Here is a 27,591-nt window from a genome sequence, read left to right as displayed (position 1 = left end):
ACAACTCAACATACAGAGTACAATATTTGAAGGCGAGTATTTAGCATTTGTTTTACCCTGGTGTTCAAGGCCAAATCAGTACAGGAACTAATTTCATACATCCATTATAATTTTTGTTGCTAAGAGTTTGCTCTGTTATTTTGCGGTAATGTCTGCACTGGCCAACGCTTAATTTGATAGTATTTGTTTTAGAATAATTTTAGCTAAAGGGAGTTCCAACAGATCAATCTCAGATCAGGTTTTTAGCCATGCTAGCTATAGGCTGTCGGTTAGTCCACCTCTTTCCAGGCTAAAACATCTGAAACAGCTGTTGGACAGATTTTGGTACATACGTTTATGTTCCCTTCAAGGTGAATTGTAACTTTGATGATCCATAATGTCTTTCTTTTTTCATCACCAGTGACATTACCAGGTCAGATCTTGTTCAATACTTGATGTATGTCCAAATACCTGCAAAACCAATGTTGTCATAACAGACGAAAGATATCAGAATAAAAAACATGTCAAAACAGAGCAGCCTCCCCGACAGCTAACTGCCGCAAGCAACCACTGTACACTTTCTACTTATGGTCTTCATTGTCAGTGCAAATCCAGTCGCACGGTTACATGGTGCATTTGGATGTCAGGGCGAAAATAACATCCTCTCCCGCTCCTGTATTGGAAGTAACCCACCACAGCTCAGGCAAAGAGGAAATACTGGCTTTATTCACGGTAACGTGGGGACTCAATTGCAGGGTGTCAAAAGTTCATGCAAACAGCTCAACCCAAACTCCAGCAGAATGAGAGCAGCTTTTTTTCCTTCTCCAGTATATTTGCATGTGTCATACAGAGTGTAGAGGTCATTCAAGAGGTTAGAGATGTATTTCATATAAGGGTCTTATAATGACACTGACCACCAGTAGGAGACTGGCTGAACTGGGTGAATGTGACTGTATTAACAGTGCTGGACTATGGGTGTAGACAGGGGAGGAAACCCTTTCCCTGGGGGCCCCTACTGGTGCCGTGCCATTCTTCAGAAGGCCCATTGCTCCATAAATGCAAACTATAGAAGCAATAAACAGAATCACATGGCTAATTATTACGCAAAATGATCTCACTGGAACTTCCAAGTCCCAATATTTTTTTTTGCAAAGGCATGACCTGCCCTACTCTGCCTCTGATTGGCTAACCCTGATATTCTTACCCTAAACCCTAACTAATCTCACTCCCATGCACTAAACCTAACCAACCCAACCCAACCAGTGAGGGCAAAGAGGGGAAACAAACGGGAAGGTCTAATATGTCATTCTGCATAATATTATAGTTATTATATTTGTAGTTTTGGAGCAATGGGCATTCGGTCCAATGGGCCATTTTTCTGATTACTGATTTCTGGAAATCCCCCCCACCCCCCCACTTTGTTTTCCATAAACTACCAATGTCCAAGTCTGAGCAGGACACTTTGATCATCGAAAATGCAATTAAATTACAAACATCTGAAAATCTTAAAAAACCTGGAGGAGTTGTTTGTAAGAGCCTCGTCAGCAAACGCATTTCCAAGTCAAACGGATCATGTGGGGATGGGTAAGGTTTCGAGAGTTTTATCATATCCTCCAGGAATTTGATTGGCTTGCTCAATAGTTTGCGAGGTTTTGCAGGTGGAGCCATCGAGGACAACTTCTCGTCTACACCTCCCTCGCCGATGTTGAGGAAAATCGAGGGAGATGAAGGATGCGAGGGAAATAAGTAAATTAGAGCACCACCATGCTCTTTTGGAAATGTAAACAACATTCATGAAATAAAATGAAAGAGTTTCGTTCTGATCAATTGTACAACACACACACTATTGGTCAAGTGCAACTCTAAGATGGGAAGGGGACAGCTTGTCATGCAGGATGAGTAGGATTATTATCAACAATACTCTGAAAATAGAGATTGCAGAGCCATTAGTTTTACTTATGAAATATATTTAATTACTTTACTGGAGCATAAACGGTAACGTAATCTTGCAATATAAGGCATAAAGCTAAAATTCTTACCAATAAAGCTATCATTTTAGATTTTAATTAATCCCGCCCTTCTCACCCAAATGAAACAGCTTTTCTCTTCTCAACTAATATTCTTACTGTGTGCCACCTCACCTAATTTCAACATGAAAGACGCCTTAATAAAGATACACTTCAATTTTCTGAGTACGATTCTTAGATTTACTCGCCATAAAGTCTGTTTAATATGTATAGTGTGTAATGTCTTCTGTGACTAATAATGAGCTTTCTAAATCTCAGAAAATAATATCAGCTTGTGTTTAAAATTACACATTTTGAAGACTTATTTATGTCTCTGGCAAGTCCTAAAGATTACGGAAGTCTGGTACCAAATCAATTCAGCACCCCTTTAATAAAGTAAAGATGCTATTTAATTAGGTCTTTAAGATGTGGAGGAGGGGGGAACCCCAATGCAGCATTTAACCCAGGGGCCCCCAAAAACACTAAGACCAGCCCTGTGTGTTGATGTAAAGCAGGCCGGTCCAGGAAAAGAGAACGGTACTCGTTTCCAGGATTAAAAAATGAAGAAAAAAAATTGTCAGTGGGCGTAAACAAAACCAGACTCACTCTGTGCCAAACTATATGACTTCCTCCTCCTCTACCGAGAGAAGAGCAGTCCTCCCATCCTCCCAATAAATGTCGACCTTCGACGATATGCCGCAATGAGTATTTCGTCTGTGTGAAAACACCCAATTTGTGTGCATGTATAAATAGCAGGACACGCATGTGTATTTAACCCCGGTGTTACCGAGCATCCTGGGCTGGTGCGATCCTAGCGTGAGCGGCGGAGTAATTGAAAGGGAAAGCGTCGACCCCGGGAAGCTTTTGGGGCCGCGCCCGGCTGAACTCGGCCTTGGATAAGACGACTGAGCTTTGCATGGAAGCCCTCCGACTCCTCTCCTCAGCCTCAACTCGTGCCCCCCCCCCACCCCCCCTCCCCCGACCACGACCCCTTGACACACACACGCACACACTCCCTGAGGCACCAGCAGCCAAAAACCACTGGGATAATTAAGATGTAGGAAGTCTCACCCTTCCCTCCCTTCCTCATCCTCTCATCTTTATCTGCTAAATTGAAACCGTCCTTGAACTTGTGAGGACCTCGGCTAATTAGTGGGGTGTATAACCTCTCTATCGCCCTCATTATTCCCATCTTGCCATCGCTGCACCATCCACCTTTTTTTTTTTGGCGGGGGAAATCTTATGATTTTTTTTCTTCTATGTAATTTTCTCCCGGAGTAAAAAAATCCAAGCAGTTTAAGAGCAGATTTTCAGGAGGTTGGGAGCTGTACGGCAAAGCAGGGCGGGGAAGAGATTGTTGTTTAGTCTTGTAAATAATGTGAAAAAATGATTGCTCATTCTCAGCAGACATCCAAGGAAGAAGAAGTCGGAGAGATTCAGCGGGGCGTGTTTATCTTGTGAGAGCGCGATAAGAGAGTTCTCTATCGAGGCGACAACAGAGATGCAGTGCTTCACGGAGCGGCCCACTGACAGTGCAGTGTGGGTGTGTGTATATATATATATATATATATATATGTGTATGTCAGACAGAAAGAGACAGACAGACAGAGAGAGACAGACAGAGTTAACTCCAACCGAGAGAGAGAGAGAATGAGACATTAATTGGCTGTAAACTGAACATCTGTTTCTTTGCCTGTCAACTCATCGGATTTCTCATCAACTGTTCCCCCACACACCCAGTAACCTGATGCAAATGTACTGCAGGTAAGTATAAGAATATAAATATATATACCGGATGTTTCAATCATCTCCAAAATGATTTTCAAAAGATACACACATTTATAATTTATCTGTTGAGACTAAATGTTGGCTAAAGACCCAAAAAAGTATTTGCCTTTACTCAAGGATTATAATTTTTTTGTAATAAAACTGAATTTTTATCAGTAAGATTTTAGTTAAAATAGTGTACGTAGTACTGACTGATTTTTTAATTGAATCTGTGATGGGTCTGCCACCTCAAAATATAACCTCTTAAATATACTTATGGAAACACGGCCAGTGTTACCACTGACGCTACAAGGCTTTGTCACTTTGGCCCGGGCTCAGGCCATTATGTTGAGATATTATTGCCATGTTTTATTACTCAAATTACATTTTTCTGTCTTTGATTGCTGTTTTATAACATTCTTGAAGGCCATTGCGCACCTCCACAGTCACAGGCTGATTAAACCACTGCTCGTGTTGAAATGTGACGTTACTAAACTATGTGCCGGTAATGATGATAAAGGGGTCCCGCCCTCTGCAACAAAGCGAACAGAGAGCGAGGGATATGTCAATCAAGCAAAGACTGTGTAGGTGTACGCTGGGTAGGTTGTCACTGCGTGTCAGTGGGTCACGCAAACACAGGACTTTCACCCAGGAGTCGTGAGTCCAAAAGTCAAATTTGACTCATTTTAAGTTACCGAGTTATTTAAGCCAAATCACGTACTATACGCGTACGTACTGTAGTAGCTATGTCACGTTGACCTACTTTAACTCTAACCAAGATCTTTTCCTAGAAGATTTTCCAAGAGCTTACGTCTTTCTGGGAGTCAATGGCAAACTACCTTTTCTGTCGTTTAGGTATGAGGATGTGTTGTTCCCAGGGTGAACTGATCTTATGACTGATATCATCCCTATCTTCATTACATAAAATACAAGCAAAGACGGATGAGGGGTGATGGTTGTATTGCTTATTGTGTTTCTGATGGGACATTCTGGGATCGAGAAATCAAGCTGCTGCTCAGCCTCCTCTGACTCTTTGTCAATTAACGCGCTGCCTCTGATCCGCGTTCCTCGATTTCTCCACGCACTCTTTCTCTCTTTAATCTCAATCTCTTTTGTTTTATTAAGCCCGTTTAGTGTTTCCACTTACAACAAAATAAGTTGCCATCTGAGTTGCCTGAAGATCAGAGAAGCTGTTGTTGAGCACAATGAAAGTGTTTTGGGTTTATTTTGTCTGAATCTCGGGGGCTACTCGTACGAGACCCGAGGACCTGTAGCATGAAATCAATTTCCGTCTATTCATAACATATGATATGAAAGAGAGTGGGGTGCCAAAGCAGATGAAAGGGAAACTGAAAGACTGATTAACAAATACAGAGAGAAAACTGGTTGAAAAGATGATAATGTGCGGCTGGTGTGAGTGACGATGGAAAGTAGTTAAGGCTCTATTCATCACTGTTGTTTCTGAGGAAGATGAAGGTAGCTGCGGGTTTAGACACAGATTCTTGCAGGGAGTCTGGTGTGCCGATGAAAACATATTTCCTGCTCAGCTTTCACGTCCTATGCACGTGGCATTTTCTTGCAAGATTCGAGGCCTTCTAGAGCAGTGATTCTTAACCATCAGCTTTGCACCTGTTGGCCGCGAGGGCCGCGGGACCGCATAGGTTATCAATTGAAGACACCAGAGATATTACTGTTATCCATGAGACGCTCAGTTACAATATAGCTTCCCACCACCTGGTGGCGGTAATGCGTCAGTCAGTTGTTTAACAAGCTCAAATAAGCAGAAGACGACACTCAGCTAGCCGCTAGCCTGTAGCGAAAGTTATGGATACGTTTTTAAAAAGAAAAAATGAAGACGACAGTGGTGCCATACCCCCCAAAAGTCTAAATGTGTGCGCAAGTACAACCCTGACTTTCTTAAGTACGGCTTTGTGAACGGAGGCAACGAGGCAGAGCCGAGGGCTCAGTGTGTGGAATGTGAGCTAATGCTATCAAACGAAGCTCTGAAGCCTTCAGAAATAAAGCGACACTTTGTACTTGAAAAGTTGGGCCCCGAGGTCAAAAAGGTTAAGAACCCCTGTTTCTAGACCACACAAACAAACACACTATTGCATTTACCAACTTTTTAAATAAAAAAAAACAAAGCAAACAGGCTGACAAAAATGACACAAAAGTTACACGCAGCCTGTTGGTGTTGATGACCTTCACTATCCTTACTTGTTCTATATTTGTCTCATCCCACAGAAGCCTCAATAATACATACAATAGACACATCTAATGGAGCAAACACTGAACTAAATTAAACAGTGCTCTCTGTCAATCACGTGTGGTTGACAGGGCCGGGGTAAAGAAGTAACGCTATGTGACAGCTGTTGTTAATTTATGTGCAGAAAAACTTCAGTCTTCGGATCATTGTCGTCGTATGGATTTTTAATATCGAGCGGTGGGTGGTGCGTGAGCATATGGAACTGGCTTTCATTTAAAAAAACGAATGAATTAAAAAAACAATAGGTCTCTTAGGCTGCAAGGTACTTTTAGAAAAGCTTCCTGTTCAAATGAAAACAGTTTTTGTGATATAACTTTAAAAGAAATAAAAAAGGTCAACTTCACCCCCAGGTCTGAGTTCTCTCACTCTGATTTAAAAAATAGGGCAAGCGGGCTGAGAAATGAAACCACTTCTGTTTGATGAAAGCGGGAGGAGGCACCGTTATACACAGTGCTGTCACTGACTTTTCATTTTCTGTGTAGCATGAAAGCATGGTGGCGTTAGCAAGCTAACGCTAGCTAGCTAACTAGCCAAAGGCTAAATGAGAAAAATGTGGCCCCATAATCAATCATCAACACAGATTCCCCAGATTTTGTAGTGTGCTGATAGTTTCATTTCCAGTCCACATAGAGGAGAAGACGCTTGTGCTGTGCTGTGATTGTGACGCTACTCTGGTTACAGAAGAAGTTAAAACGACCACCCGGTCGATACTACCTCGCCATTGGCCTTGGCAAGATTAGAGCTGATTCACAAAAGTAGATGGCGTGTTGATGTGTTTCATCACATTACAGTCACAGCACACATCATTTGGAAAACATTTCCAAGAGGGCCTTGAATCTTTTTTCCTAAGATCAGGTATGAATTTTAATGCTTAATTTGAGCCAATGTGGACGCAAAGTCCTTAAAGCGTTGAGGATTGATTCATTTATTACAGCTATTAGCTCACATATCAATTGGTTCATCTCCGTGACAACATAGCAAACTCCTCTGATGAACACAGTCTGATACAGTTGAAAGCTCCAGTAAAGGCTAGTAAGTGGATCTTGAGTTGAGATTGTTTCGTCAAACTGCTGAAGTATAACTCAGTTTATAAGGGAATGAAATCTTTTTTTATTTCTTTTGGGATTACTTTAGCTCAGAGAAGATGATCTATATTCATTAATAATGATAGGACGGTCAAATGTCCTCCTCATACATTTGTGTGTAATCCAATAAGCGATCAGTCCAATAACTAATGGAATACCTGTCAGCCTTCAGTTTATGGGATAATCCAATCTCTTGTAAATCCATTACTACAACTCTCTTTCGCTGTCTTTGTGTTGCATTCAAGCGTCCATGCTCTGCAGACAACATATTTTAAGAGGAGAGGCGTCAAAAGAAAGACTGAAGAAAGACAAAGCCGTCGACCAGTGTCCTCTTTGAGAGATCTCATTTCAGATTGAGTATGTTTGATAGAGGTTTCTTTAGAACTCATAGACTGAGAGAGAGGGAGGGACGGGAAGAGGATGATGAAGATAGAGTCGGTGAGGTGTGATGGCTGTGTAACACGCGGTGTGTGTGTGTGTGTGTGTGTGTTCACTGGTGGCATTTCCAGGCTTAGCGCTGGGCTCCGTGTGAAGTAACGGGTCCGCATATTAACTCAGTCTGAAATATCAGGCTGTGCCCAACACCTTTCTGCCTCTCTTACTATCAGCCACACAACCAGAACAGACTTAATAACTTTGCTTCGACCGTGTGTGTGTGTGTGTGTGTGTGCGCGCGCACGTGTCTTGTCTGTTGGCTCTGGCTCTTTGACAGCGATGACCTTTCTGGAATATAAGTGTTAATTGCACTGGTCTGGGATCAGTGGGGGAGATGGTGTAATGTCTATTCTGAGATTCAATTTTTTACTGTGTGTGTGGTGTGTGTGTGTGTGTGTGTGTGTGTGTGTGTGTGTGTGTGTGTGTGTGTGCAAAAAGAGGAAAAAATCCTAACAAAGAGGAAGAAAAAGAACATATTTTCTCGCATTTAGATAAAATGTATAAAATAGTGTAGTTTGCACGTCTGTGTGCGTGTGTGGGAGGGGGGGGGATAGACTCAAGCCCACCGCCACCCTCCAAAGGATAGAGAGGCGAAGTACAGCACCTTAACTTGTCCCCTGTGGGACCTGATTATGGAAAACAGCGAGGGACAAATCATTTTGTGATCTCGTTTGAATCGTGCCATGAGGTACATATGAGGCTTGTTTATTTAAAAGATCATTTTGCCAGTCAAGAAAGTCGCAATTCTGTCATCTTTTTTAGTGCGAAACCGCTCAGTGGACTACGTCACCGAACCGTGGCCGTCACCCCGGCTCGCTAGCTAGCTAAAGTGCTGTGGGAGTTCACCCGTCACAAGAGCTAGCTCAAAGTTCAGTTCACATAGATTCAAATGAACTTGATCAGATCATCACAATTTAGTATTTTGAACGCAAAAAAACATGTACTAGTTCACGTTAATCCATCCACCCGATGTGTGCTTTTGTGGTCTTTATACTTTCTCGTTCATGATTACGTGGAGAACAAACTAGTCTCAAAACGCATGCACGTGACACGAGTGCACAGAACTGTGTCTACAAACAGAGTCCGATTGTATAGAAGTCTATGAGAAAATAACTCTACTTCTCTCTTGATTTATTCCCTCTGTAAACATTGTAAACATGAGTTTATGGTCTCAATCTCTAGTTTCAAGTCTTCTTCAATACAGCATGATGTTCATTTAATAAATGATGGTCCATTTAGAGTCACATAGACCATATCTTTATGACCTACCAGAGCCTTCATCGGTTAAAAAAAAAAGCTGCGATGGCCAAATCGCCGAACTCGAGACTTCAAGACATCAGTTCACAAACCAATGGGTGACATCACGATGACAACGTCCACTTCTTATACTGTATACAGTCTATGGGCGGGACTTTGCCTCTCTATTAGCATATGAAAAAGCTGGACATTGAAAGTAACTGTTATGGTAGTTAATATAGCTACAAGGGAACGTAGTTAGCTAGGAAGCTAGTTAGCTAGTGCAACAGCCCACTGGAGTCTACGAGCCTCTAAGGAGATACAAATTCCCGAACATCTCAATCCAAGCAGATCATCCCTGCTGCGCCTGTTAAAGCCGACAGCAGAATAGAGCGGTCTGTCTGATCCACTCATTCAAACACCCGGGCAGCTTCTCCTTCCAGCACTGATCAGGAAATCCAAACCGGCCCGCTTTCAAATGGCCCAACTCTTTCTACCTGCATACACACACATTAACTCTCACACTCACACACACACACACGCACACACACACACACACACTCCTCTGCCCCTCCAGTGATCCAGCGCCCGCAGCACATCTTTGCCTTTACCTGGGGGGGGGGTTCATTAAGTGAGATGGTTCCACTGCAAAGGTGTATCAGCAGCGGCCGCCGTCTCGTGGGAGCACACGCGGCCAATTACGCCATAGCAGACGGTCATCGGGGGGGCAGCAGAGGTTCAAGGACTAGCTGAGGGTGTGTTACAGAAGTGTTTATTCAGATCTGCTGATAGCAGCAGAAAGACACCTAATAACAGTCCAAAAAGGTTTGCAGAGCTGATTTACACACAATTTGAGTCAGAAATAGTATTTTAAATTTAAAAGTGTGGCATTGTTCTTATTATTAAGTTAAATGAGCTGCTCATTGAACTGATCAATTTACAGTTAAAGGAATGTTTCTTTTCCCCTTTCTAGCAAAATGAAGTTAACGTTGAATACACTGTTCTGTATGTGCAGCAGTACCTCAGTGTCTCATTGCTTTGTTGCCGACTGCTGTGTGACTTTTCTCTTTCACCCCCAGAAACTTTAAATTGCATCCTCTCCGCCTTATCAAATCTGAATTAAGACGCTTTCTTTTCCCGCGGAACGATGACAAACAAGCGTTCCTTTCAACCTTGCTGGATAAAGTCGAAGAGGAGCAAACGCTCCAACTGGAAGAAAACATCTGGACTGCCTCGTTTATCATATAAACTGACAAGATAATTGCAACAATAAAAGCATAATTCAAAAATGGGGTATGATAGTGAGATGTGATCAGAGACAGATTAAGGTGGTTTGGGGCCCCTAGGCTTATATTACCCATTAAAAGAAAGAAAAGAAGAAAAAAAAGACAACTAAGTCATTCCGGGAGATGTTTTGTGGAATAACCTGCTGGAAATGAAACAAAAGCACACACGTGTGCAGGATGTACGGCTCTAAACACACACACAGAGTCCGTTCACTCCTGGGATCAGAATACGTCTCTAACACGGAGGATTCGTCATTTATGTTTGAAAAGAAAAAAAGCGTTGATGTTTTTAACCAGTTTGTCAATCGATCACAATTCAGTCCTTGATTGATTCACATGTAAACAATAGTGTGGTAGTCACTGAAAGTGCATGAAATTAATCTTTCAATGACTATTATGTGTGTTTCACTCCAAAAGCATTCTGACCAATTATGACCAATTATTTTTAATTGATTTAATTGGGTATTTGCTGTTATTTGTTTTATTTATTGACTTACAGTTCATTCTGCTATGTAATATAGCGAGCTCAGACCTGTAACAAAATGATGATGTTGTTAATAATGTGAAAAACATAATTAAATGTCAGTATCAAAGGAGATACATCACAGAGCAGAGTCTCGAGATGCTCTAACTGCCGCTCACTGTGACTTTAAGAACCAGCAGTGGAGGACACTGTCAGTGGGGCGCAGCTAGAAATATGCAAAGAAAAAGGTGTGTGTGTGTGTGTGTGTGAGAGAGTGTGTGTGTGAGTGAGAGGAAGTAACAGGGAGCTGGAGAAATAGTTAGTAATGGCAACAGACTGTGGGCTTTTGACACCTCAGCTCATCCACATCATGGCTTCCGCAGCCCACGTTAATCATCACACACACACTCGCACACACACACACACACACACTACCTGTACTGTCAGCCGTATCGATTGCAGGGTGGCCGGTGGATGAACCTGTCATGGCCAACATAGATCGGACTGGAGGATAATGAAGTCTTCCTGCCCTATCTGACAAGCTCCGAGAGAAAGCGAGCAAGAAAGTGTCTGAGGGTGTGTGTGTGTGTGTGTGAGAGTGAAAAAGAGGAAAGATGCTCCCGGGACAGCCCACGGGCGTTCTAACCATTGCCTGAATAAATTGGATGGAAAGAAGGCCCGTTGTGAGTGGAAGACGTGATCTGTCATGGTGTCATCCAAATGAGACTCGTATGAAGGGACAGGTCAGGGCGCTAAGAAAGACCTAACCCACACACACACACACTCACACGCGTACACACACCACTGATTGAACAGGAAGTGCAAGCTGACAGTCTTCAGCTATTTTCCTGGAAACATTTTAATCTCGCTGTAACATTGCTAAAAAAAATAAAGAATAAATTTGTCTTGAGTGTCTCTCCCTCTCTCCATCTTTCATGAGCACGAGCTCACAGCCTGGTGATCCTCTGTCTCTTTCTGCCTTGATTGTTGAAGAAAAAAGGCTGCTGTTATTCGATATTTATCATATTGCCAAAAGACATCCATGAAACGCTGTGTTAGCCCGTTTCCTTGCTGTCTCTGCCCTGCCTGTGGCTCTCAGCCCCGAGCCCATTTGTAAATCTTTAAAAGCCATCTCAACATATGAGGCTCAACAATCTCCGAAAACATCTGGGCACTGTAGTTTTGTAGCCACTCAGACAGGAGGATATGGTTAATTTCTTCGGGACTATTTTCAGCCGTGGATTGATACACAGTGTTCCATTGAGTATTCAGGGCAGTAGGACACACATGTTTGAAGTCAAACGGCTTCAAAACGGCAAACATGTGGCCAACGTTTACACATCCAGCAGCATCAGTTACCTCTGAACGCTAATCCGTTTCAGGGACGTTTTTCGCTCCTGTTGCATTTGACTCTCTGTGGCTTCGATTTTCACGACAATATCTAAGTCCTGCACCTCTATGGAAACAGCACCAATCATGGCTAGAAGCAGAGAGAAGTCAAAAATGTCTTTGCAGTACAACATAGTGATAATGCCTTAAATGACTGGTCATGGCTTCCTAGCCCTCGACACACATGATGTGTTCAAAGAGCTGCATGGTGTGATGATAATAGAGTATTGCTGTGTTGACATATTTCTGTAGGCCAACCGGAAAGTTAGCGTCACACTGGTTCCTTTGACAAAAGAAAAAAACAATGGAATCGGCTCTTGGATTATTGCAGAAAATAAGTAAGCTGACCCTCCAGATGTTTTGTTGCACAGAAAAGGGCGGGCACTTGGCAAGTGATTGGATGAACCATCTGCCAATCAAACTCTTACCGAAGCCAGTCGGGAGAAGAGAAGAAACATCTGTTCCGTGGAGAAAAGCCTTCAGTGTCGTTGTTTGCTCTTCTTTCAATGAAGAAATACTCTCTCAAGTACTCATAGAACTGATGCTTCTGCAGCATCTACGCTAACCTCTTCAGCCATTGTTGTTTAGAACACAGTGGCCTCCCCCTGATGTCGCACACGTAAGCCATGCCCGTAGCGGACAGCAGCTTCTCACTGGACGCTGATTGGTCGGGTCAAAAAACGCATTACAAGATGGATTTTGGTTTGATCTGAGATCCCTTGATTCTAAAATAAGCTCTGTGGCAAATAAATGCTTATGATGCTTACAATAATCCTCACTCATTAATTCCAGCGTTAATGCAAAGAAGTCAAAAGCTACAACAGGCTTTAAACAAACTACACCACGGTCACATGACTCCACGTCACCAGCACTGAGCTAAAGGCGCACTAGTGTTCTATTGATGAGGTTGATCGTCTCATTTAGCCACTTGTTAGCAACCGCCTTTTTTAAGACACGCAAAAGCATTAAAGGTGTATTTACTGAAAATGAAAATGCTAAAAATGCTAAAATGCGAACAGGTTTCAGAGTTTTAGAACCTATTCCTGCAGCACTCTATTCTCTGGGGCTCAATCACGATGGGTGACCCCTTTCATATCACACATAGTCATTTGAGCAATACTTCAAGCTTGGGGTAAGTAACACTGGACAAACCATCAAGGGTCTTTTCCAATGAAAGTAGCCAGCAGCACTAGCTCCAGAAGTCGCCAAATCAAGCGAGAAAGTCGCCATGTCAGCAACACTGACCGCCCGTACTTTCAGGCCTCCATCCAAAGCCACTCCCCCAAAAGTATCATTATGAAATTTGATTTGATTTCTTGATTGCCATTTGGGATGCAAAGAGAGTTTCATCTAAAATATTTTTTAAGTGCAGCTTTAAAGAATGATACAGTACGCCTAAATGCAAAGGGAATACACCGACGAGGAGTACAATGAAGAAGTAAACAGATGCCTGAGCTGCAAGAGGAAAATGTGTGTCCCCGACCCCGTCTGAAAAAGACTTCCCATTCAGGAAACTTCACGCTGACAATTTTAATCCATCTTCCTCCAGCGTGGACTTGACACTTACTCCTCTTGTATTCCCCGTGGGCAACCTCTCTATCTATTTCCTCCCCCTCTCTCACCTTTGCCCTACTCGCTCACCCACAGGGACATGTGTGTCCCCTCCTGAACAACGCTTCAATGTAAATAAAATATAAACTGCAGGATAACAGCAGAGACAGCCTTGATGTATTTACAGTTACAATCGATTTCGCACGATATTGCAGAATCCAAACTGCTCGACCGCTTCTTTTGGATCAAATGTAGCACACACACACGCACACGAGCACCAAACCACAACAGCTTTTCGCGACATAATCGTCGGCTGACGGAAATCTTTTCCTTCCACTGCAGCTGCATTTTCTCCACATAAGACCATCAAAGAAGATGCTGGCGCCCGGAGAAGAGGGCAGCTGAAAAAATGATGCTGCTAGCACGCAGCATTCATAACGCCCTAAACTGTCAGGGTGGCAAAAAAAATGACCTTATATGTGGACTGTAGGAATGTGTGCGTGTGTGTGTGTGTAAGAAAGAGTGTGAGAGAGTTAGAAGCTGTCAAAACATCCATTTATCGAAGAGCCCATGAGGTCTCGGCGATGTTCTCTCTCTCACACACACACACACAGAGAGACGCTGGCGGAGGCGTATCACTCATCCACTATATTTAAATGCACAAAAGATTCAGTTTTTTGCCCCCATTTCCATAAAAAGACATTATTCCCAGTAAGCTGTTTACGGGGCTAATAAAGACGAGTAATCCACGAATATTCCTGTTTACATGCAGCCGTTCTTCACGTCAAACAGCCTCCCTCCACCTTTAACAACCTTTTTTGAAAAGGTCGGCGTTATCCAAAAAAACCTGTTGTATCCAAAGCTTTCACAATATAATATCTAGTAAGTAGGTGTTTCTTTTGGGCGTGCGTCTCTACAATGAGTCGGTTTGAGTACGAAGCGTAGAACCATACTTCCCCGTGTTCAACGGGCTGATGGTCGGCAGGTGAGAGGCCGTGTGTCGCCAACTGTGTAAAAACAGTTTTTCCGCATATTCCGTCGTCACTGTACACGTGTCAAAAAATGCTCCTGAAGCAATTCTTAATCGGAAAATGCTGCAGGAGTGATTCAGAACAACCAAACGGAATATGCTGCTAACATGACCGTTATCTTACATATGCTGCTAACATGACCGTTATCTTACATATGCTGCTAACATGACCGTTATCTTACATATGCTGCTAACATGACCGTTATCTTACATATGCTGCTAACATGACCGTTATCTTACATATGCTGCTAACATGACCGTTATCTTACATATGCCGCTAACATGACCGTTATCTTACATATGCTGCTAACATGACCGTTATCTTACATATGCTGCTAACATGACAGTTATCTTACATATGCTGCTAACATGACCGTTATCTTACATATGCTGCTAACATGACCGTTATCTTACATATGCTGCTAACATGACCGTTATCTTACATATGCTGCTAACATGACAGTTATCTTACATATGCTGCTAACATGACCGTTATCTTACATATGCTGCTAACATGACCGTTATCTTACATATGCTGCTAACATGACCGTTATCTTACATATGCTGCTAACATGACCGTTATCTTACATATGCTGCTAACATGACCGTTATCTTACATATGCTGCTAACATGACCGTTATCTTACATATGCTGCTAACATGACAGTTGAAAATGCAACAACATTTTAATGTTTTTAATCGCGGTATTAAATCATGGCTAAAAGAGAAACATTGTTCTCACACCTAACACTCCTGTAAACACACTTGCACTTTATGTATGTATCTGTATGTATTTGTGTATGTATCTGTGTATGTATTTGTGGATATATTTTTTCTTTTATTTTCTATTTTAACTTCTTTATTTTCTATTTTAACTTCTTTAAAAAGCCTCCTGTGGACAGCTGTTGTAAATTATCATTTCGCTACAAACACTTAACACAGTGCATCTGGGCTTTGTGCATAAATGTATGTTACAATTCTAATGCTTCTGTGATGTCCATATCAAATAAAATAAACAAAACATAACATATGACCGTTATCTAATTCGGAGTATTGTCAAAGTGAAATATTCGTGTGCATGTAAATAAAGTCATTGACTATGTTTATAAGCACAGAATGGTGCTTTTGCCCTTATTCTAAAAAAGACAATATTTCTAATGAAAATTAATATGAAAACATAAAACAACGCCCCCCCCCCCCCCCCCAAAAAAAACTACTGAGATACATATTCTGAATGAGCTGTATACATATCCAAAGAAATATCGGCATATCCCACGTGTCTCAATCGGAGAATGCTCCATTCATGATGAGGCCTAATGCAAAACGGAATATGATGTTTACAGCATGAATTTTGTCATATTCTGAATAATAGTGTGATATTAGTGTGATTGTGAACTTGGTGTCTGTTTTAAAGAAAAAGGTTCACATGTACTGAAGTCCGTCTTAACTCAATACACACATGCCATGTGGATCTTTTTAAAGGCGTCTTTGTCACCGTTTCTCCTTTCGATCCAGTGCAGGCCGCCAAGAGATCCTTGTTCAGCCAAAGCGAAGGCATCTTGATCTGATCACTGATCATGCAGTGGCCCTGAGCTCAGCTCGGAGTATTGTATTGAAGTCGAATCTAAACCTGGGTGTTTTTGCACCGTCATAGCAAACACATCTCGTTAGACAATTGTGAACAGCTATGCCATGCTAAGCTATGCTTTGAGTTGAAGTATACAATAAAGTGTTGCCTTCAGCAGTGCAAAAGGGTACTTCTCCAGTTTCCACTCAGCTTGGCTGAAAAAACAACAACTGAAAGCAGAGGCAACAAAGGGCTGCTGCCCGTTCTGATAGCTTTGCTGAAGAATCGTTTAAAAGAGCGTCATTATCCAGCTCAAAAGCCCAGCGAGCGCTTGAGGTTCGTGCTCGCTGAATGTGAGTCGCTGCGACGCTGACTTGGGGTCCATCTATACCGGATCCGACACATGCTCTACTACCGGCAGGGTGGTCGGTTGGTGTCACAGTGAAAACAAAGACGGTGAATGTCAACTACAGGCCGCTGCCAAATGTTGCGATTATAAGACAGCAGTATTACTGTGACTGAGTTTCAGGAGTTTGCTTGAATCTTCCGTGTTTTTGTTAATAAGTCGTGTTTTATGTCTAAACCGATGACCGGCAATTGAGATTGCATGGACCTAGCAGAGGTGAAATGCGGCGCCATGTTTCTTTAAATCACGTGGCTCGACACTGCACATCGCACAAAGGAACCTTCACCTTCAAAGACAAGTGTAGTCATTACTTCCCCTGAAGACTCACTTCAACATCGGCACAAAAAGCTGTCTGAGCAGAACAAAAACATCACGCAGCTTGTTTCACCTCCCTCAGATCCTTGCCATGCAGCACAAACCTCAAATGCGCGCCTTATGTAACCTCGACCATAATGCCACAGAGATGAGCTCCAGCTCCGAATCCATTCCATCAAACGTGTCACTGCGCAGGAGGAGCTGATGAGTGAAGAAACACGGAGGGAATATTTCTGGCATATTGAACCAATAAAACGAGACACCACAGGCTGAGTTGATGTAATCTGGATGTCATGACGCGGGGGCCTGTCGTGACGGAGGAAGCGCTCCTCTCAGAAGGAGTCCTTTTCGCTCAAAACTCAAATGCAATTCTTCCGGCTCCTTTTCTCAGGACTTGAAAGACAACCCATCTGCTCCTCCTTCTGTTGTGCGGGGCCGTAAGGTGAGTTCAATGTTTCCACCGCTTCACCGACAGCCGGGGGGGGGCAGTCAGGGACGCGGTGGCATCTCCCTGACTGTGATCACGTCTTAATTCATCGTGTGGCATTACAATATGCTAATCATAATCAACGTCACCTCGCTCTCTCTCTTTCATCTTCCTCCCTCTTCGCTCAGCCTCCCCCCCCCCCTCCCCCGCCCTCCCTCCCCCCCTCCCCCCTTCCCCCCCTCCCCCCCTTCTGTGATTTCCACCTCTCCACCATATTGGGCTAAAAAGCGGTGTCAGCCCTGCTGTTGGAGTCGCGTGCCGTTGGCGTTACAGTCAGATCCCATTTATTAAGCCCTCGCATGCCTTCAGACAGGATGAAACTACCTTTGAGACACCAACAGGTGTCGCTTTGTGGTGGGAATGTGTGCAGTTGGGGTTTTCACAGACATGCAGTTCTATAAGGATTACCCAGCAAACCTGCAGCTGACCAGACGCTGATTCGACACCTGGAGTCGTTTTGGCATCAATTTGTGGAACAAAGTTTGTATTTTCTGTGCCCTGTTACGTGAACATGTGGAGGCTATCTTGCTCTTACCCCATGTGACGGATACGTTAGCCAGCCCCAGTCTCCCGTGATCGTCGTCGTGTCCAGTAGGTTCACTGCAGAGAGAGAGAAGAAGAACACAACACATGAACTTTAAATGATTGTTTTCGTCCACCCTGTGCTTCCATCCTCCTGTGTGCACTGGCACCCGACAGAGTCACGCACACATACACCTGTCTGACAGGTGTGACTGATGAGTCAGGGCGGTCATCGCAGCAACTCCGGGCTGTGGTGTCGCAGCGTGTGATGTCACCTTGACCCGGCTCCCCCGAGCGGGGACCTCAGTGGCCCAGGCTCAGAATAGAGCAGAATACAGACCGCTTACTGTTAAACGTGCAGCGGCTGAGCGGGAAATATCTAATAAACTGCTGATTTAAATATGAAGACTGCAACTCAGGCACGGCTTTGTTGAACTCCTTTTTTCCCTTTAGAGTTGTTAACAACAGCTCAATAGACATTATACATTTCAAGTAGTAAAAAACAACAAAAGAACAACTGTATGTGAACGCAACACTATATAAATCCAGACAGACAACAAAGAAGTAAAAAGAGGATGCAGATATATACATATATATATATATATATGCATATATGAACATATTACCAACCTGCCACAAATTTTGAAAAATACTTTTCAAAATATTAAATACTAACATATTTCCGAAACAATTTCAAATGTTATATCTTATTTTCTTTCATACATTTTAAGGATTAAATGTGCTGAGGTAGTCAGGCAACATTCATGTTTAATGAATTTCAAACAAATTCGTACATTTTTCCGTGTGAATTGCAGGATTAACGCGAATTTGCGTCATTTGCGCCGCGTTAGGTGTGAACACAGCATTACGCTCTTGAAAGAGTCACATGTTTCTGATCTCGGCAGCTCACACAAAGTGAGCGGGTTGTCTTATTTCACAGCTCCAGATGCCAAAATGTATGAGCACAAGTAAGTGAGTTTTTCATGATATGTCCTCTTTAAGTTAAAACATGTTCGCCTCATGCAGGCCGAGACGCCCGTCCACCTCTATCTGCATCAGTCTTTCCTGTGACTTGGTACACAGTCTAGCTGCATCTTCACATTCTGTCTGAGCACACCTTTGGATCTGAGTGGCAAGTGGAGTAAAAGGGATGGACAGATGAGGAAAGAGTCGACGGAGAACTTAATCAATCACTACTTCTACCCACTGACAGCGTCCATATCTTCTGCTCTAACAGGTGTGTGTACGTGTCTCCCCTTCAACACATCCAGCTAATATGATCTCTGGCCCCGGGCGGCTTGTCAAGCAGCCGAGAGATGTTCCTCACATTAGAATGAGTTGAACAAAAAGGGCTTCACACTTCTTAGCCCTCCGTCTCCCATCCCTCATCTTTCTGTCTTGACACTTGCTCCCCTCCCGTCTCCCGTCTGCATGTTAAAGCCGCAATATGCAACGTGTTTTTTTGCCTCGATGCAGGGCGTAACAACCACAGGGGCCTGGCCTCCTCGCCCACGTCCAAAATACTTTTTACTCATATTAATGAGTTTTCAGACAATGCTTTGTGTTCGTAGTCCACCGGCAGAAAGGATATTATGACAAGTATCCTTCTTTTGTTGTTGTTTTTAAAAGTGAATGAAACTATCATGATCGAAAAGGAGAAATTAGCACCCAGACGGAAAATCAAACCACCCGCACACTTTGACTGACGAGTGCCTACTTGAAGCGTCTGCACAGCCGTGGTACACTTACACAGGTGTTCTTACTGCTGAGTAGACGTCTGGTCTGACTGACGTATGACTTTCATGGGCCCTTGTTACAGCAGCCATTTTGTCATGGAAGGGTAAACACAGGTGTGGTAATATCAACAATGATGGTCCCATTCTGTTTAGTGTGTCGCAGCCATTACAGCGAGCCAGCAGGTACAGAACCAGTGGCCTGGCCCGCCTCAATGGAACAGGGCAATAATTAATGCTATTGATTGTAAAAATGGCTGCTGTGAAAAGGGCCTATTGCACCTGTTAGGATGGGACAACAAACTCCTGTATGGCGCTTATCATACAGGAAGTACAGCACGGGCTCTTTCTCTCCACCAGACCAAGTCCAACGCCACTCTGTCGGCCTGTTTTGATCTCCATCAACTCCTGAGAGAAGAACATGTGACTCTTTAGCTGCTGAAGTACCTGCTGCTTCACTTAGCTAGTCGCTAACTTTGTCTGCTGTTTGGTGCTGAGGAGTGTACAGCGGGTTCGTCAGTCATTAGCATCGAACATAGAACCAAACCATTTGCAGCTTTAAAGCTGCAGTCGGTTATTTTTATAAAAAAAATGCTCCTAATGGCATTTGTAAGATTCCACCGCGCCCCAATGAAAAACGACCAATCAGAGCCGAGGAGTCTCTAACGCAGCTGTCAATCACTGCTCGTGAACTCCGATCAAACTGTCAAACTAGGCAGCCTTGATTAAATATGAATCAAGATCGTGTTACTGCATTGCATATTTCTTGCCGCAAATGTGTTGGAACCGCTGTTCTAGAGTACCGTTTGGCTGTTACAAGTTCGCTCCAGTTGGTGGGCTTGGTTTTGGCTGCACTGTCAACAACATGGCAGCCGGCTCACGAACTTTCTCATCTTACAGCTGAACGTTCCAGGGACAGAATATGCATGATTCATACTTGAACAACGCCGCTTAGTGTGACAGTTTGATCTGGATTTACCAGCTCCGCGAGCAGTGATTGACAGCTGCGTTAGAGACTCCTCGGCTCTGATTGGTTGTTCGTCTTTGGGCCAATGGAATCCTAAAGATTAGCAGCACTAAAAGGAGCCTGATGTTTTCACGGGTCATTTGTCTCATGTTCTACTGTCAGGATGGAGTTATTCAAATATGATAAAATGTTATTTGCAGCATTAACTTGAATGGTATCCAAAAAGATTCACTTATTTTGCAGACCACTTCATTCAAATTACACCAGTCAATCCGTCCCTTTGGTGGCTCCAGGCAGCAGGAGTCAAGCACTCTGAAAATGATTCATTTCAACAGCAAGAAGTCTTGCTATGTAACAGTAAACTGCGGATAGTTTTGTGTTTTGCTCTGAAGAGTCAATTTGTCACTTCCTGTGGGTCAAGAACCCACAGTTCATTGAGGCAAATTGGAAGGGGGTAATGGGGATGGAGCACCCTCGTCCGCCACAGCTCCACTCCATGATTTCGGCTAATAAGAAGGGAGTATTTTTCCATGAAAATCACGCCGAGTGGAGCCTCTGTAATTTCTCCGTCAAAGACCGTCGCTTCACACACAAACACACACACACACACACGCACACACACACACACACACACACACACACACACACACACACGTGTCGCAATTAGCTGGTGTGTTGCTCCTCCTAATCTGGGCACCGGGCTGCTGAGGAGGGCAGTGGGGCAGAACACATAGACAGATGGCAGTGCCCCCCCCCAAACGGTTTGGCCTTCTCTCTGGCTCCCCCCACCCCTTTGGGTGACGTCCCACCGTCTCGTATTGATGATGCGACGCGCCCCCTCCTCCTCGTGCTCTAGCCAAGGTCACAAATGGATGCCGCCAATTACACTCCCGCGAGTGCTCTTCATCGGCCCACCAAAGTGACATAATGAAAGCAGCGTGGCGGCACAAGTCGATTTAATCATTCTTCTGGGCACCGAGGGAATTTCGCTCTGCTATACTGTTATTATTATTTTTAAAAAGGGACAAATATATCCAGGAAAAATCGGCCACAGCAGGCTGTGTAAAGATGCACGAGCTGGTCCCAGTGGTATTAATTTAATTTCCACTCAAATGAGAAATCCCACCGTCTTTGAAGGTGGCTGGAGTCATTTATCTCATTTGCTCGAGCTGTCTTGAGTTATGACTTGTACACGAGCGATAGGAGTTCAGTGGCGTGTTTGCAGCTTTGCTTTAATGTGACAGAAAACCGTGTAAAAAAAACAAGAGGACGGGCAACGATTTGCTCATTATTTAGTTTTCTCCCTCGTGCTCCACATCCTTTAAGAAGGAAAACAGAAGTGCAGCCCGAAAAACTCTCTCACACTCTGCATCCCACCTCCGCCTTTATGGACAGATTCCGTCACAGCGAGCTACAAGTGCAGTCACGAGACAGATGGGATTGAAACAAGCCTTTCTTTCACACTGGCTGACGAGAACCAACGAGTCGGCAGCAGTGAGGAGGTTAAATTCTGTGTTTGGCGGTGGAGGGATCGAGGGCCTCTCCTCGAGGACTCGAGTCTTGAAATTGAGTTTGTTACCATTTTCACAGCGTTCCGGTCATAACAGCAAAACAAACCGGTAACACCAGCCCGGCCCCCCCCCCCCCCCCTGTAGTCTACTCCTCCACATCTCGGAGAGCGCCGAATGAAAAAGCTGTCCACCGACATGAGAGCTTGTTTTTTCTTCGCTCGCTCAGAGACGCGCCACATATTTCCCGGGGCGGGGGTCAACTTTTCTCCTGCCCCATTACTCCCCCCCCCCCACCTCCTCTCTCTCTATCCTCGCCCTGCGACTCATTCTGGGCTGTAGGGTGAGTGGGCGGGCGTATGTGGAACGGCCCGCGGCCTGGCACTCATGTCGTGGGCATGTATCAAATCAGCCAGGCCCCCGCCAACACTTTTAGAAATCACGCTCGCTTGCTCTTGCTTTTCACACACACAACAAACACACACTCACACACTCCATCCGTCCCTGGCAGTGGTCACGGGCGGGCTGAAAGAGCGAGCGTATGTGTCTGAAGTCAACATGGAAGAATTATGGGCTGTCTTGGAGGAAGTGGAGTTTGCCCGCAGCGCCATACAGCCGACAACAACAATGACGCTTTTTTAAAACACGCACACACCCACACACACAGAGAGAGAGAGAGAGAGAGAGAGAGAGAGAGAGAGAGAGAGAGAGCGCGAAGTGGGAGGTATGGAGGGAGTAAATGGCAGAACAGAGCAGATGCTCAAAAGCTCATTTCCACCCCAAAAGACACGGCCATACATTTTAAAGGAGGATAAAGTGCAGCCATTATTCTACGCCTATACACACACATGGCATATGTGCATACATGCACACAGATATATGCATACATGCACACAGAAAAATGTGCATTGTACCATTTTTGGGGAGAAAAAGTGAAACACGCAAACACACACGTGGACAGCTAACACATATATGTACAGAGAGAGAGAGAGAGAGATTGATGGTGCAGCTCTTGGGCCAAACAGGGACTCTGACAGCTGTGTAATTATCTCTTCAACACCTCCCGTTCTCTAACAAGCTTCTCCTTCTCTTCTCTCTCCTCGCCGCCCGTGAAGCTCCTCGTCAGCGCCGCGAACAGAGGAGACGATAAAAGCCTTCGCCGCAGAGATGAGGAGCTCCACCGAAAAACACCATCGAACTCGCCTCTTATTTTCTCACACACACACACACACACACACACAGCCATCTTCAATCCTTTCTAGTTTTGTTTTGCATTTGCTCCACAGTCCTAATGCCAATTCCCCACTCTCCCATTATGAGAACAGGTCCATATAAATTACTAACTCCGAAAAAAAAGCACTCCCAGCCGTTGTTCTTGCAAGGCGGCACAAACCGAATACAAAATGTTTCAAAATAATTGTTTTTGCCTTTTCAAAAAAATGTGTTTTAGCAGTAACGCTGATGACAACTAGTGATATGTTCAGGGACATGTGCCGAACTAAATTAGACACGTGAAATGAGAGGTGGAACAGAGTTAAGGGTTCAATGGCTCCTTTGATTTGTGAATTATTAGTTTGGTGCCCCTGTGGCCAAATAGGGGAGAAAGGCGCACAGAAGTATAGTGGATCATGTTGTTGCTGCACACAAGGACACTCAAGTTCACGAGCACAGCGGGTGCCGAAAACAAGTCTCTTCAAGCATTTTTCAGATCTGAACCGTAAAGTAAGAGAGGCGAGACCACGATTCTTCAGGCATGACTGTGCTGCACGACGTACGTTGGAAAAGACGTTTTATTTTTAGGCCATAAGGATGTGACTCACTCCAAGATGCCAGGCATTTGTTTTACAAAAATACGTGTTCCTGACGTTTTGGAATATTTAAGAAAGATTTGGCTGGTTTCCACAATACACCACGGGATATGTTGAACGTCGCCGTACATGAAATAATAAGTTTCATTCATAGGTGTCATATCAGCCTCGTATAAACTCGAAAAACGACTTGGTCAAGGTTAGAAAAACATCATTGTTTGTGTTACTTAACCATGATGTTAGTTTGTGTTACGTAGCAACAAAACGAGCGTAAATAAACAACAAATGCCTGCAAATAGCGTGTTAACATGCTAACATTTGCTAATTAGCACTAAACACAACGTACAGCTGAGGCTGATGGAAATTATTATCGGTATTTGGTCATCAACCAAAGCATTGGGCAAATAAAAAAATGTATCAAAGTATAGTATCAAATTCCATGACGGTCCAATCAAAAGGTTGTTGAGATATTTCCGGAACAAACTGGACCAACTAACCTGCAGACCAAAAGTCATATTTTCAAATATTTAGTTGACAAAAAAAAATCTGAATCTGTTTTTAAAAAACGACACGTGCAACACGTACGCGAAGGAGGTGATCTCCTCCTTGTGCCGTTTGAATCCTTCGATAAAAACCTCATTGGCCATCAGTGGGAGCTTAGGCCCTGAGCATATTTAGAGCCATGTTGTTTTTTTTCATGAAATAACAAGATATTATTTTGGTTGTTACATTTTTTTATATTTGACTATTTTATTTAAAATTTAAAAAACATATTGTAGGACATCCTGTATGCTTACATAACATAAACATAAACACAATGCCACATATATATTTTTAGTGTGCACTGTAATTGCTCCTTCACTAGAGGTACTGTAAACAGTGCAGCAGTAAAAGGAACAGTAATCCCTTTTATTTTACAGAGTAGGGAACAGAATTGTGTGGCCCTCTGGATGACAAGTGCGATATAAATAAACCACAACACATGGGACCGAAACTCCAAGCTGCGATCACACCCAATACAGAACATATTTGTGTTGCTGCAACTGCTTTCTCCCAACCCGACATATGTCACCAGACGTTAAGCCATCTTCTCTCTGGTGATTTCCCTCCTTTCCCCCTTCTTCTTTCCCTCAACATTATGTTCGTATGTGTTTCTTTGTTGTAAACCCTAAGAACTGTTCTCATGAAGGACAACTGGTAACATCCTATTTAGCATGTTTAAACAGATAATAAACTTTACATTTTTTATTGATAACACTTTATAATATAGTTGTAAGTGGGTATAAGGACCATCGGAACTGTATCAACTTTTATATCTTGTGAAGCATTGGTGTATTAGGAGACAATTGACAATATAATAAAACACATTTGTACATATTATATGGATATGACATGTAAATAAGTTAATATAAAGTATTTATCTGTTTCACAACATATGCTGAATAGGGGCCATGAAATGCATCTGAAAGCTCGGGGAGACATTTAGTTTCCTCAGCGGTCTTTGTGAAAGATTGTGTCATTTATAAACATTTTTAATGATTTGTACATGTGTTTAAACACTTAATAAACGTTTTGTAACATATAATCATAAATGTTGACAAATCCATAATAAACACTTAAAAATGTCCTTACATGAGCTTACAACTATGTCATAGTGTGTTGTAAATCATTTGAATTATATAAATATGCTCTAAAGTAAATTGTTAAACTTAACAGTTACACATGGCAAAAATGAAATTTGAACTATGACTCAATTTAAACCACAATTAAACTCATGCAATCGAGTGCAAATGTTTGAAACAAAATTCCAAACAGGAACATTCAATTCAGTTGTCAAGTCAACTTTAAGAGTTTCCATCAACTGGTTCGGAGTTACAGCGTGGTTTGGTCAGAGGTTGGCGCTGCAGGCTACATGGGGGGGGGGGGGGGGGGGTTGGGTGTCGAGCTCAAATATCAAGAATTGCTGATTCCACCTTTAAGTGTAGAAGTTAACTTCAACTGCTGCTCCCCTCTGTCACAGATCACTACCTTCTCATCAGTGAGCATTCACAGTCACATAGTGTGTGTGTGTGTGAGAGACATTTACTCACAACAACCCACCTAGAACTCATCACGAATCTCAGTGGGAGAAAACGCCATCAAGTCCAACTTTCTGCACTCTAATAAGATTCATCTCAGGAAGCACGTTGGGCCGTGCATCCCTGCTCTTGGTGAGTAGGACTGCGCTGATCCCGCTGATGGTGCCTGCCATCAGGGTCGCCCCTCCTCCAGTCCAGAAGGAGGTGGTACGTGATGCACCTGAAGCCGATTTGATAGGAACTTTATTTCCAACGGTTTAGCGAGCGTTAGCTCGTGACACAAATGAATCGATCGAGACACACTCTCATTTATGTCTAAATTAAAATGCCGAGCTAAAATTGTGTTTTGGTCAGTGGTGTTGCATTTCTACGGTCTTTTCATCGAAGCCGTGCTGTTGACACTCTTTCTTTCTTGCTCTATCCTCTCAGTATTTGTTGCAGCAGTGGCCCATTTCCCCACAGGGATCATTAAAACTTCATCTCGTTACCTCTACACCTACACTCACCTTCTTCCCTCCTCCTCCTCCTCGTCTCATCTTTCTCCAAACTCTCCCTGAAGTTTTTCTCCCCAGAGGCCCTTCTTTTTCTCCCCCCGTCTCCATTGTGGCGTAAGCATTTTGTTCCCGATGCAGAGGAAGCAGTGCAGACAGATGGCGGGAGAAGACTGCTGAGAGACTTATTATGACACTCTGATGCAGACGCCCCCCCCAACATAGAAAAGCTTTTTCTTTTTTTACTTTCCACCGTCTCCTCCTGAACTCTCCTCTGTCTGTGTGGTGAGTGCATGGAATGAGATTTAAGAGGTTTAAAGTGGTAAACAGAGCGAACAGTAACCAGACAGAATCACACACACACACACACACACACACACACACACACACATGCTTAGGCATATCCAAGGGAAAACCATGTATCTCAGTCAAGTAAAGTGATTTTTTCCATTTTCATTAAGGTTCTTCAATCACAGTGATCAGAGATATAGAATCAAACGGCATCAACAATGAACAACTTACTTTAAAACTCTTAACTTTTAAAACTGTAACAGCTCTCCTGCCCTTTGTTTTTGCAATGACAGACATTTGTCGCTTTGGCTTCATTTTCATTCGACCAAATGTCAATGGTTTCGTTTAAATAACTTTTTTGAGGCATAACTAGGTCAAATGATTCAGTATTTTACTAAGAAATGGCAAAAACATTATTCAACTTTGTGTATCAGAACTTTATTTTGTCTCTTTTCCAGCCATATTAATTATATCATGACTCCTCACGTTCATCTCGTGGCCCTTTAGGAGGGGCCCGAATCTGGACTAAACTAACAGTATATTAAGTCATAAAAACCAGCTGCACCTCAACCAGCAAAATACTATTCACGTATCAGTGCAGGAGTATTACCAATCTATAGTGTAATACATGTGAATCAGTCACAGGGATATTCTACTGCAGAACCAGTGCTGTTACGTATATTTTGCTTCCAATACTTCTGAACCTTTACTGAGGTAGAAGTTTGACTGCACTCGTAATGCATAATTTTAACATTGTTGTACTGTTATTCCAGTAAAGAATCGGAGTACTTCTTCCATCACTGGTTTTCTGGCAGTCATTTCAGAAATTGGGAAGAGATGCATGTTACAAATGAAGTGTTCAACATTCAACATGGACGACAGTATAAGCGAACAGAGACCCCGGAGGACTCTACAGGCCACGTATG

General features: G+C 43.3%; 1 protein-coding gene across 1 annotated transcript in view; it reads right to left on the bottom strand.

The window, feature by feature from the left end:
• The window catches only part of epha8 (eph receptor A8), a gene marked incomplete at both ends in the record, with an annotated part of 95,191 nt that overhangs the window by 53,070 nt on the left and 14,530 nt on the right, over window positions 1–27,591 (bottom strand). Inside the window, one exon of the mRNA XM_079265423.1 lies at window positions 17,803–17,867. Coding sequence (XP_079121549.1) covers window positions 17,803–17,867 — 65 coding nt within the window. The remainder of the gene's footprint in view (window positions 1–17,802; window positions 17,868–27,591) is intronic.

The sequence above is a fragment of the Melanostigma gelatinosum genome (genome assembly GCF_949748355.1).
Source record: "Melanostigma gelatinosum genome assembly, chromosome: 3".
Lineage (NCBI taxonomy): Eukaryota > Metazoa > Chordata > Actinopteri > Perciformes > Zoarcidae > Melanostigma > Melanostigma gelatinosum.
This window is presented reverse-complemented; position numbering and strand designations above follow the sequence as displayed.